Source organism: Carlito syrichta, unplaced genomic scaffold (assembly GCF_000164805.1).
Source record: "Carlito syrichta isolate Samal-C Ts95f unplaced genomic scaffold, Tarsius_syrichta-2.0.1 Scaffold313175, whole genome shotgun sequence".
Lineage (NCBI taxonomy): Eukaryota > Metazoa > Chordata > Mammalia > Primates > Tarsiidae > Carlito > Carlito syrichta.
The window spans coordinates 97,989-109,939 of record NW_007257271.1 but is presented as its reverse complement, the minus strand read 5'-3'; the positions used below and the strand labels follow the sequence as shown (position 1 = coordinate 109,939).

General features: G+C 49.0%; 1 protein-coding gene across 1 annotated transcript; it reads right to left on the bottom strand.

Annotated features, from left to right (window-relative positions):
* Window positions 1–10,221: 10,221 nt before the first annotated feature.
* On the bottom strand, window positions 10,222–11,517 carry CCR4 (C-C motif chemokine receptor 4). Its single transcript, XM_008070148.2, has one exon. It carries the CDS (start codon window positions 11,470–11,472, stop codon window positions 10,390–10,392), a length of 1,083 nt encoding a protein of 360 aa, XP_008068339.1. The 5' UTR covers window positions 11,473–11,517; the 3' UTR covers window positions 10,222–10,389.
* Between the last annotated feature and the right edge of the window lie 434 nt (window positions 11,518–11,951).

The following is an 11,951-nucleotide window of genomic DNA, read 5'->3' as shown; positions in this document are numbered from 1 at the left end:
AGCCCAGCAGGTCGAGGCTGCGGTGGCCGGGAGCAGCTACTGCACTCCAGTCTGGGCGACCGAGTGAGACTCCAACTCAAAAAAAATAAAAAATAAAAATAAATAAAAATAAAAATTCATATGTCTTAAAGAATAACCCTGAATCTACTAATTCATCTTTAAAAAAACTGATGTTTTATAGCACCGAGCCTCCCTCTGTGAGGCCTCTTCAGTCCTAGTCCTGCAACCATGCTTTGGGTTTTTTTGTTTGTTTTTTGAGTCAGAGTCTCACTCTGTCACCCAGGCTGGAGTGCAGCGGCATGCTCACACCCACTGTAGCCTCAACCTGCTGGGCTCAGACGATCCTTGCTCCTCAGCCTTCCAAGGGGCTGGAACTACAGGCACGCACCACCATGCTCGGCTGATTTTTTGATTTATTATAGAGACGAGGTCTCGTCAAGTTGCCCAGGCTGGTCTTGAACTCCCAGACTCAGGCAATCCTCTCACCTCCGCCTCCCAAAGTGCTGGGATGACAGGCATGAGCCACCAAGCTCGACACAATCATGTTTTAAGGTGGGTTTTGCCCATATATTTATTTCATATATATGCATTTTAATTAGATTTATTTCTTTTGTCTTTCATAATGTGGGTCTATTTTCCCACCATACCTTCTGATTATTTGTAAACATAAATATAATGGAGTTTCAAGTATATACATTTTCCCTATTAACTTGCTTAATTGCCTTGTTTATAACAGTTTTTCAGATGATTCTCTTGGGTTTTCCTGTTATCCAATACTGTCATTACAACTTTCCCTTTCCAATTATTATTTTTATTATTTTTGAGACAGGTTTTCATTCTGTCGCCCAGACTGGAGTGCAGTGGCAGGATCATGGCTCACCATCGCCTAGGGCTCTTGGGCTCAAGTGATCCTCCTGCCCTAGCCTCCCATGTAGCTGGTACTACAGGCATGCACCATAGCATCTATCTAGCTAATTTATTTATTTTTTGCAGAGATGGGGTCTCGCTATGTTGCCCAGGTTGGTCTCAAATTCCCGGCCTCAAGTAATCCTCCCACCTTGGCCTCTCAAAGTGCTGCGATTACAAGTGTGAGCCACTGCTCCCAGCCTCTTCAGATTTTCTTAGTTTTTAGCTAATGTCGCTTTTCTGTTCCAGAACTAATTACATTTTAGTTGTCATGTCTCCTTAGGCTCCTCTTGGCTTTGACAGCTTCTCAGGCTTTCCTTGTTTTTTGATAACGTCACAGTTTCAAAGGGTCCTGGCCAGATGTCTTGTAGACTGTCCTTCTACGCGCCGGGCGCAATGGCTCACTCCTGTAATCCCAGCACTTGGGGAGGTGGAGCCAAGAGGATTGCCTAAGTCCAGGAGTTTGAGACCAGCCTGGGCAACTTGGTGAGACCTCGTCTCTACAATAAATCAAAAATTAGCTAGGTGCGGTGGCACACACCTGTGGTTCCAGTTACTTGGAAGGCTGAGACAGAAGGATTGCCTGAGCCCAGGAGATAGAGGCTCTGGTGGCTGTGAACGTGCCATGGCACTCCATCCTGGGCGACAGTGCGACTCCAGCTCAAAAAAAAAATGGATGTCCTTCTATTCCAATTTCCACACCTCTGCTGTATTCCTCCGATCACTAGAACCTTCACTGGGACCTACATGCGACGTTCTACAGAAGCGGCGCTGCAGACATTCTCGTCTTCTTCCCTGTGTTTGACTGGAATGCCGCTGGAGTGCCCACGAAGCCTTTTGGTGGCGGTAGATCTATTTTATCAAGGTAATGAAATGTCACATGCCTATGCTTCTCTAGTGTTCCTACCCTAACTACAGTCATTTTTCTTAGTGTTTACCTTGAATTGTTTAATATGCTTTTGTTTGTGTTTGTGCCTGGGGGGGCAGTGTGGTCCACCTGACTCTACTATCACGCTAATGCTTGCTTGCATTATAGTTCATCTCTGGGTCTTCGCTCACCAGATGGTGAATTCCATGAGTGGCAGAATACTCCTCTCCCTTTTTATTCTAGTTTTCTAGGCTGTTTCACAACCACTGTGGTTGTTCTCCTCCTCCTCTTCAGGGTCTCACTCTGTTGCCCAGGTTGGAGTACAGTGGCTCGGTCATGGTTCACCACAGCCTTGACCTCCTGGGGACTTCCTGGGCTCAGCCGATCCCTCCACCTCAGCCTCCCGAGTAGCCAGGACTACAGGCATGCACCATCACACCCAGATAAATTCTTTTTTTTTTTTTTTTTTTTTTTGAGTTGGAGTCTCACTCTGTCGCCCAGACTGGAGGGCAGTGGCCGCTCCCGGCCACCGCAGCCTCGACCTGCTGGGCTCCGGAAATCCTTCCGCCTCAGCCTTCCAAGTAGCTGGAATTACAGGCGCACGCTACCACGCCCGGCTAATTTTTTGATTTATTGTAAAGATGAGGTCTCGCCAAGTTGCCCAGGCGGGTCTTGAACCGTGGGCTCAGGCAATTCACTCACCTCAGCCTCCCAAAGCGCGGGATTACAGGCTGAGCCACCGAGCCCAACTCCAGATAAATTCTTATTTTTTGATTTTTTTGGTAGAGACAAGGTCTTGCTATGTTGCCCAGGCTGGTCTCGAAACTCTGGGCTCAAGCGATCCTCCAGCCTGAGCCTCCAACGTGCTAGGATTACAGGCGTAAGCCACCGCAGCCAGCCTTTTCTACTGCTAAGAGACAGGTTCTCTGCTTCCTGCACATTTGAAATTTGGCAAACCTGCCTCCTCTGCTTCTGTTCATCAAATGGGGGTTAGGAGGACTTCTGGCCCAAGCCCTGGCCATCTCTGTTCCTGCTCCTCACGGTGCACCCTCCGCTCAGGAAATGTCTCTGGCGTGCTCCTGTGTCTGTCCCTCCTGCGCCGTCTCCCGCCCTTCTCCTTACCTTTTCCCAAGCAGTTTCTGCCTGATCTCAGCTGTTCCGGGCAGACCTTCCAGGTAATCTGGAATCTGAAAAGTATCTCTCTCTTCCAGTTTGATTAAAACAGAGTTTGTGAGTTTTTAAAATCATTTTTCTTGCTGTTCCTTTACAAATTCCCAGAGAAGGTGAAAATGCAGACTTTTGCGGTTATCTTCATACCAGAAGTCTTAGTGAAGTAATTTTTGACCCAAAGCCCACAGCTATTTCTGGAACAATGCAGTTCATCTTTGAACTCAGTCATATAAAGTTTTATTAGAAACACAACGGGGATTTTGGAGATGGGACTAGAGAACTTTGTGTAGTTAAATAGAAACTTGAATTGCCAGTATAGAGTGCTTGATTAATAGATAAGGACACTCACTTATTCAGTAAAAAAGGAATTGAAGCCGGGCTCGGTGGCTCAGCGTGTAATCCCGCGCTTTGGGAGGCTGAGGTGAGTGGATTGCCTGAGCCCGCGGGTTCGAGACCCGCCTGGGCAGGTGAGACCTCATCTCTACAATAAATCAAAAAATTAGCCGGGCGTGGTAGCGCGCGCCTGTAGTTCCAGCTACTTGGAAGGCTGAGGCGGAAGGATCGCCGGAGCCCAGCAGGTCGAGGTTGCGGTGGCCGGGAGCGGCCACTGCACTCGTCTGGGCGACAGTGAGACTCCAACTCAAAAAAAAAGGAATTGAGCTGCTACTTTGTTAGCCATTTTACTAGGCAGTTAGATGGTGGGTATTTTTGGTGGAGTTACTCTACAGCATGAATATTTTTTCTCCTGAACCTCAATTTCTTGGAGTAATAAAATCAATCTTATCCTCTTTAAGGAGAGGCTGGCCGGGCACGGTGGCTCACGCCTGTAATCCCAACACTTTGGGAGGTGGAGGTGAGAGGATTACCTGAACCCAGGGGTTCGAGACCAGCCTGGGCAACTTGGCGAGACCTGATCTCTACAATAAATCAAAAAATTAGCCAGGTGTGGTGGCGTGTGCCTGTGGTTCCAGCTACTTGGAAAGCTGAAGCGGAAGGGTCGCCTGAACCCAGCGGGTCGAGGCTGCGGTAGTCATGAGCGTGCCACTGCCCTCCAGCCTGAGCAACAAAGTGAGACTCGGACTCAAAAAAAAAGAAGAGACTGAAATAAAAGCACAGTGGATTTCTGACTCTGAAAGGGGAATCTGGAACCATAATAAGCTTTGAAGGAGTAAAGTATTGTGATCACAAACATGAGTGGGGTTGGTATCTGGTTCACTTGAGTTGAGAAAGGCTAGAGATGGAGTGATGGTCACTGCCTAGTACAGGATATGGGATGTCAGGTGGTTGTGGCAGGACCGAGGATAGAGATGGGGCTGGGCGTGGTGGCTCACGCCTGTTATTCTAGCACTTTGGGAGGCCAAGGCAGAAAGATTGCTTGAGCTCAGGAATTCAAGACTGGCCTGGGCAACAACGTGAGACCCCCGTCTTAAAAAATTAAAGAAATTGAGCCGGGCTCGGTGGCTCAGCCTGTAATCCCGTGCCTTTGGGAAGCTGAGGTGAGTGGATTGCCTGAGCCCGCAGGTTCAAGACCCGCCTGGGCAACTTGGTGAGACCTCATCTCTACAACAAATCAAAATGAGCCGGGCGTGGTAGCGCGCGCCTGTAGTTCCAGCTACCCGGAAGGCTGAGGCGAAAGGATCGCCGGAGCCCGGCAGGTCGAGGCTGCGGTGGCCGGGAGCGGCCACTGCACTCCAGTCTGGGCGACAGAGTGAGACTCCAACTCAAAAAAAAAAATTAAAGAATAAAGAGATGGGCTCTGATCATGACAGGAATCAAGTGGTGCAGGGAGAGACGCCTCAGGGCTTGAGGTAGGCAACCTGGGCCAAGGTGAGACTCCCTAAAGGAGGGAGCACAGGAGCCAGGAGTCAGTGGGGTTGACAGAAGACAATGAACGAAGGACCTCCTGAAACGATGATGCTGACTCCTCATTTTCCCACTCCTGGGTCAGTTTGCATTTACACTGGGTGCTCACGGCCATTGCCTCGCTAAGCTACAGTCTGGTCATGTGTTCTTTGCACCATGGCCAGACCATGTTTTCCTAAGCTTTGGCCCCCTCCCCTACCTTAGGGATGTGAATCTCCTCCCCTCCCCTCTTCCTTCTGATTTACTTTCTGGCCAGGCACAGTGGCTCACGCCTGTAATCCCAGCACTTTAGGAAGCCAAAGTGAGAGGATTGCCTGAGCCCAAGGGTTCAAGACCAGCCTGGGCAACATGGTGAGATCTTGTCTCTACAACAAATCAAAAATTAGCCAGGCGTGGTGGTGTGTGCCTGTGGTTCCAGCTACTTGGAAGGCTGAGACAGAAGGATCGCCGGGGCCCAGCCAGTTGAGGATGCCACTGCACTCCAGCCTGGGCGACAGAATGAGACTTGGACTAAAAAAAAAAAAATGTACGCTCTAGCCATTGCTTTGTTAAACTCTGGTGTGTCCCTGTGGCTCTTTGAGCTATGGCCAAAGACTCTGGCTCCCTCACCTACCTTGGGGAGGTGAATCTCTCTCTCTTGTCTTTCTCTAATTTACTTTCTAAATAAACTATATTTTCCAATCAAGGTAGAGCGGAGTGAGACTCCAATTCAAAAAAAAAAATCACCCTACCTTTTCAGACACTGTTTCCTGAGCCTAGAGTGTCCTTTCTCTCTTCCACTCATCAAAATCATGCCCCCCTACAAATATAAAGATAGAGTCACAGTCACTGGCCAGGACAGGACATAGGATGCAAGGTATACTTCCAAAGCTAATTACAAAAATTGGAAATTTAATCAATTCCTCCTTCCTCTGGAGCCCCGAAGAATCTTTTTTTGTGGCTCTGTTATCGTACTCACTTGCCTGTATTATGGTTAATCTCATGTTTGTGTTTTCCTTTACTGGATGGTGAATTCCATGAACAGCAGAACCTTTTTTTTTTTTAAGTTGGAATCTCACTCTGCCACCCAGACTGGGGTGTGGTGGCATGCTCATAGCCACCGCAGCCTTGAGCGACTGGGCTCTGGTTATTCTTCCGCCTCAGTCTTCCAAGTAGCCAGAACTATAGGCGTGTGCCACCACGCCCAGCTAATTTTTAATTTATTGTAGAGATGGCCTCACCAAGTTGCCTGGGCTGGTCTTGAACCTGCAGACTCAGGCAATCTATTCACCGCGGCCTCCCAAAGTGCTGGGATTATAGGCTGAGCCACCAAGCCTGGCCAAAACTTTATTTAAAAAGGGCCTTGCACTAGATTTAGTTCACAAACCAGTTTGCTGACCTTTGCTCTACCTTGCTGGTTTTCTTTCTTTTTTTTTCTTTTTTTGAGTCGGAGTCTCACTCTGTCGCCCAGACTAGAGTGCAGTGGCCGCTCCCGGCCACCGCAGCCTCGACCGGCCGGGCTCTGGCAATCCTTCCGCCTCAGCCTTCCAAGTAGCCGGAACTACAGGCGAGCACTATCATGCCCAGCTAATTTTTGATTTATTGTAGAGATGAGGTCTCGCCAAGTTGCCCAGGCAGGTCTCGAACCTGCGGGCTCAGGCAATCCACTCACCTCAGCCTCCCAAAGTGCTGGGATTATAGGCTGAGCCACCGAGCCCAGCTCCTTGCTGGTTTTCAAACTTGAGTGGTCATCAGGATCACCTTAAAGGGTTTTTTTTTTTTTTAAATCAGAGTCTCACTCTGTTGCCCAGGCTGAAGTGCAGTGGCATGCTCACGGCCACTGCAGCCTCCACCTGTTGGATTCAGGCAATTCTTCCACCTCAGCCTTCCAAGTAGCTGGAACTACAGGCATGCGCCACCACACCCAGCTAATTTTTTGATTTATCATAGAGACGAGGTCTTGCCAAGTTGCCCAAGTTGCCCAGGCTGGTCTTGAACCCCTGGGCTCAGGCAGTCCTTTCGCCTCTGCCTCCCAAAGTGCTGGGATTACAGGCATGAGCCACCGCACTTGGCCTCATTTATTCTTTTATTTTCTCCATAACCTAGCATTCTGCTGAGCACAAGATGGGCATTCAACAGATAGGGGTTAACTGTACCAGACACTTCCCATTGTTATGGAGTTTCTTGCAAAAAGTCTCCCCATCTGTCTTTACCCTGTCTCGTTCCTTCTCATGGGAGACAGATGAAATTCATTTATTCATCCAATAGACTCTGAGAGCCTACTATGGGGCAGATATTGGCTTGGCTAGTTCCTATCGCTCTTGTCATTGTTGTTGAGGTAATAGTCACATAATATAAAGTAATCATTTTAAATGTATGATTTGGCCAGGCTCAGTGGCTCAGCCTGTCATCCCAGCACTTTAGGAGGCTGAGGCAAGTGGATTGCTTGAGCCCACGGGTTTGAGACCAGCTTGGGCAACTTGGCAAGACCACATCCCTACAATAAATCAAAAAATTAGCCGGGCGTGGTAGCACACGCCTATAGTTCCAGCTACTTGGGAGGCTAAGGTGGAAGGATTGCCAAAGCCCAGCAGGTCGAGGCTGCGGTGGCCGGGAGCATGCCATTGCACTCCAGCCTGGGCGATGGAGTAAGAATCTGACTCAAAAGAAAAATTAAAAATTAAAAAATAAATGTACGATATGTGGCATTTAGTGCATTCACAATGTTGTGCAGTCATCACCTCTCTCTAGTTCCAACAAACCATCTCTATTGCTCTTAAGCAAATCACACCTAGCATGTGTTTCTCAGAAGCAAGACTGTTACAACAAGGAGGAAATGAATCCAATATCTGAAAATACAGTTGGCTGGGCGCAGTGGCTCACGCCTATAACCCCAGCACTTTGGGAGGCCGAGGTGAGAGGATTGTCTGAGTCCAGGGGTTTGACACCAGCCTGGGCAACTTGGCGAGACCTCATCTCTACAATAAATCAAAAAACTAGCCGGGTATGGTGGCATGTGCCTGTAGTTCTGGCTACTTGAAAGGCTGAGGCGGAAGGATCACCAGAGCCCAGCTGCTCGAGGCTGCAATGGCCGTGAGCGTGCCACTGCACTCCGGTTTGGGCGACAGAGTGAGACTCATACTCAAAAAAAAAAAAAAGAAAAAAGCACACTCGAACCCACCTTTGTGTGGAAGTCACATCGCCTTGTTCTCCATGGTTCTGTTACTGAGTGGGGAGAAACTTGCTTTTTGGTGTTCTGGGGAGATCCTGTTTAGACAGCACCAGAGGGGCTAAATTCGGGTCCTGAGGGAATATCCCCCCAACTCTGGAACAAGGGAGCCCTGAGCGACTTGAGGTGATGGAGGACCCATCTTCAGGCACAGAGAGGTATGGAAGCCCCTTGGCTGTGCCTTGCCATTGCTTAGCTCAGCGTGGGATGGGAGGTGAAGGGACAGCAAGACCCCGTGGCCCGTCTCATCTTTTGGTGAAGGAAATGATAAGGTCCACGCGGAAAAGAGAGGCAGCCTCTGATTGGGCAGATCCACCATCCTTCATCTATACTTGGGAACACAATGCTTTGCTTTCATCATCTTACTGATTTGCTTCCATCATTCTGGAGTACATTCCATTTTACAGATGAGGAAACAGGCCGAGAGGAAAGGAATGAGCTCTGGCAGGTCCTAGCCCACCTTGCAGGGGTCTTCTAAGGGGACGCTGCCTGGGAACGTGGCTTGCTTACCCACTCTCGTCCCCAAGGACACCACCACACTCTGTCTGCAGCCTGAGGGGAGCTCTCCACAGGGAACCCTGCGATTCCTTCCCTTGGCGAGTCCACAACATGCTGTGGGTGCTGGGCCCCGCGGCAGCTCTATTCTCACCCCCATCAGGATCAAGCAAACATGAACAGGGAAAAAAAAAGGCTCAGAGGCTACATACAAGCTTGTTCTTTTTTTTTTAATTTATTTTTAATAAAAGCAACGTCAGCTTTCCCTTTGAAAACCACTTGTCCGAAGACAAACTTTCTGGAAATGCGTTCTTGAAAAATGCAGAGCAGGCAATCATGTATAAGCATAACAAGCATTTTAAACCGTTTAGTTCCGTTAAGAGCTTGCAAAATAGGTTGTTGTTTTGGGGGGGATCAGAGGTCTTTCAGATTTTGTGGGAGTCTTTGCTTAATTCTAATGAATGAAGGCTGTAAGGACAGAGCTAGCCATTTATTTTAACAGTATAAAATGATGACTTTAATGGGTTAAACAACTTGCACGAAATGGCTGAGCAACTTTTAAGTCACCCAAAAGTTAAAAACTAGGGTCAATATTTTAAAACAGGATGAGAGGCAGATGAAATTCATTTATTTATTCAATAGACTCTGAGAGCCACATCAGCAATAAATTTTTTTTTTCTTTTTTTTTGAGTTGGAGTCTCACTCTGTCGCCCAGACTGGAGGGCAGTGGCCGCTCCCGGCCACCGCAGCCTCGACCTGCTGGGCTCCAGCGATCCTTTCGCCTCAGCCTTCCGAGTAGCCGGAATTACAGGCACGCGCTACCACGCCCGGCTGATTTTTTGATTTATTGTAAAGATGAGGTCTCACTGCCCAGGCGGGTCTCGAACTCGCGGGCTCAGGCAATTCACTCATCTCAGCCTCCCAAAGGCGCGGGCTTACAGGCTGAGCCACCGAGCCTGGCTAGCAATAAATTTTAATTGATTATTCTTACCTCAGTTGATGGCAGTCACTTCCAAATGGTTAAGGAGATAGTTCTTGTACCTTATTCATCCTTATTTTTAATTTTGAAAGCACTGTTTATAAACAAGTAAAAAATCTCAAATAAATGTATTCTTGGCTGATGTATTATTTTTAAAATTTGAATATTCACCTGTTAAAATTAAAACAAAACCTGTCCACAAACAAATAAAACTGTGCCTACATTTTCACAAGTATGCTTGGCTTTTGAATGCCTTGTATCTCATGTTTAGAAATCAGACCATGCTCTCACCTTCACATTCTTAACCCTGCAATCAGCGCAAAAAGTTTAGCCTCAATTAACAAACAATCCTTTACAGTAAAAGAACTGAGATCTAGCTTCATCACTTCACAACTGTTTCGGCATCTATCTGGTTCGACGGCATATACGATATCCCAGATACACTATTAGAAAAACATTAGGACAGCATGTCAGGATTTCTCTATAGTTCCATGAAAGCTACAAACGAATTGGAAAACCCATTTTTCATAGCAGAAGGTAGCAATTTATTCCATCAGTCAAGGCTCTGTAATTCCCTCTGGAGAACCCCATGAGTTCAGGTCAGAAGGAAACGGTCTTTCCCTTGCAATATTATCTGCATCCTCATGGAGACACTGCTCGGAATTCTCATCCCTGTGGGAAGTCTGCTATGAGGAAGGAGGCCTCAGCCCAGGTGAACCCTTGCTGGGCTGGACTTTGCTGGCGGAGGAGAAGCCACCTACAGGTCAAGAAGCCCTCTTTCCACCACGGTGTCAGCCTTCCTCCTGACACGGGCTCGGGGATCTCTCACCAAAATACAATTTTAAGTAAGCTCTGCGTATGGGCAGCTCGTCAGCTCTGCGTTTTGCACCTTCATTTGTTTCACAGAGCGTCACGGAGGTCGTGATCCACGGTGGACTGTGTGTAAGATGAGCTGGGGGTGTCAGCAGAGTAAATTTGGAGGAGGCCACAGTATTGGCAGAGCACGAAGGGGCCCCTGCAGGTTTTGAAGAGCTGTATGATGTACTTGCGAAACTTCTCCCCCAGGAAAAAGTAGATGACTGGATTCAGGCAGCAGTGAATGAAAGCCAGGGCTTCTGTGGCCTGGAGCGCGTAGTCCAGGTACTTTTCCAGGGCGCAGTCCTGAAGGACTTCTAGCTGCACCAGGGTCTCCAGGAAGAGCACCACGTTGTAAGGTGTCCAGAAGCCCAGGAAGAGGACCACCACGGCAAAGATCATCCTCACCGCCTTGTTCTTCTTCTCATTTTTGCAGTGCTGCAGGGTCCTGATGATCAGCGAGTAGCAGAACAGCATGACCCCGAAGGGAACCACCAAGCCGAGGATGTTGATCTCCAGGGAGGTCAGAACCTTCCACGTGGTGGAGTTGAGGGAGTACTGGGTTTTGCAGTAGGTGTGGTTGCGCTCGGTGTAACAAGTGCTGAACAAAAAGCCAGGGAGGGAGGCGAACACGGCCACTGTCCACGTGGCCACGCTGGTGATGACCCCGTAGGTCAAGGTCCTTGCTCTCAGGGAGAACACTGCATGCACGATGGCCAGGTACCGATCGATGCTCATGAGCGTGATAAAGAATATGCCGCCGTAGAAGCCCACCAAGTACATCCAGGACACGATCTTGCACAGACCTTCGCCGAAAACCCACTGGTCTGCCGCGTAGTAGCCCCAGAAAGGGAGGGAGAGCACGAAGAGGAGGTCCGAGACGGCGAGGTTGAGCAAGTACACGTCGGTCATGGACTTGAGCCGCTTGTATTTGATCAGGACCAGAACCACCACGGAATTCCCGAGCAGACCAAAGAGGAAGACCAAGGAATAGAGCGGAGGCAGGAAGAGCCTCCCGAAGGCCTTGAGGCCTTCCTTGGTGCAAGGCTTGGCGATGTTTTCATAGAGGTAGTAATTGCTATAGATGCTTTCATCCGGGGTGGTGTCGGCTGTGTCCGTGGGGTTCATTTTGCGACCCCACAGGCTCCTCAAAGCAGGTCTGGACCCAACCGGAAGAAGCTGATGAGAGCAAGAGCAGACAAGATTCCGTAAGAACAAAAGTCAACCAAGGTGGCGCTGAATGCGGGTCACGGCCGCGCACTGGGCTGTCCCGGGTCTTTGTATGCCTTTCCCAAGATGAAAGACTTGATGCTACCTGGGCGCCATGGCCCACGCCTATAATCCCAGCACATTGGGAGGCCAAGGCAAGAGGATTGCCTGAGCCCATGGGTTTGAGACCGGCCTGGGCAACTGGCCCAACCTCGTCTGTACAAAAAAACCAGAAAATTAGCCAGGCAGGGTGGGGTGTGCCTGTAGTTCAAGCTACCTGGAAGGCTGAGGTGGGAGGATCACCTGAGCCCAGGGAACTGAGGCTGCAGTGGCTGTAGGTGTGTGCCAATGCACTCCAGCCTGGGTGACAGAGTGAGACTCCAACTCAAAACAAACAA

Coding starts and splice junctions, on each gene's coding strand:
- CCR4 (XM_008070148.2), bottom strand. CDS start 11,472: ATGAACCCCACGGACACAGCCGACACCACCCCGGATGAAAGCATCTAT.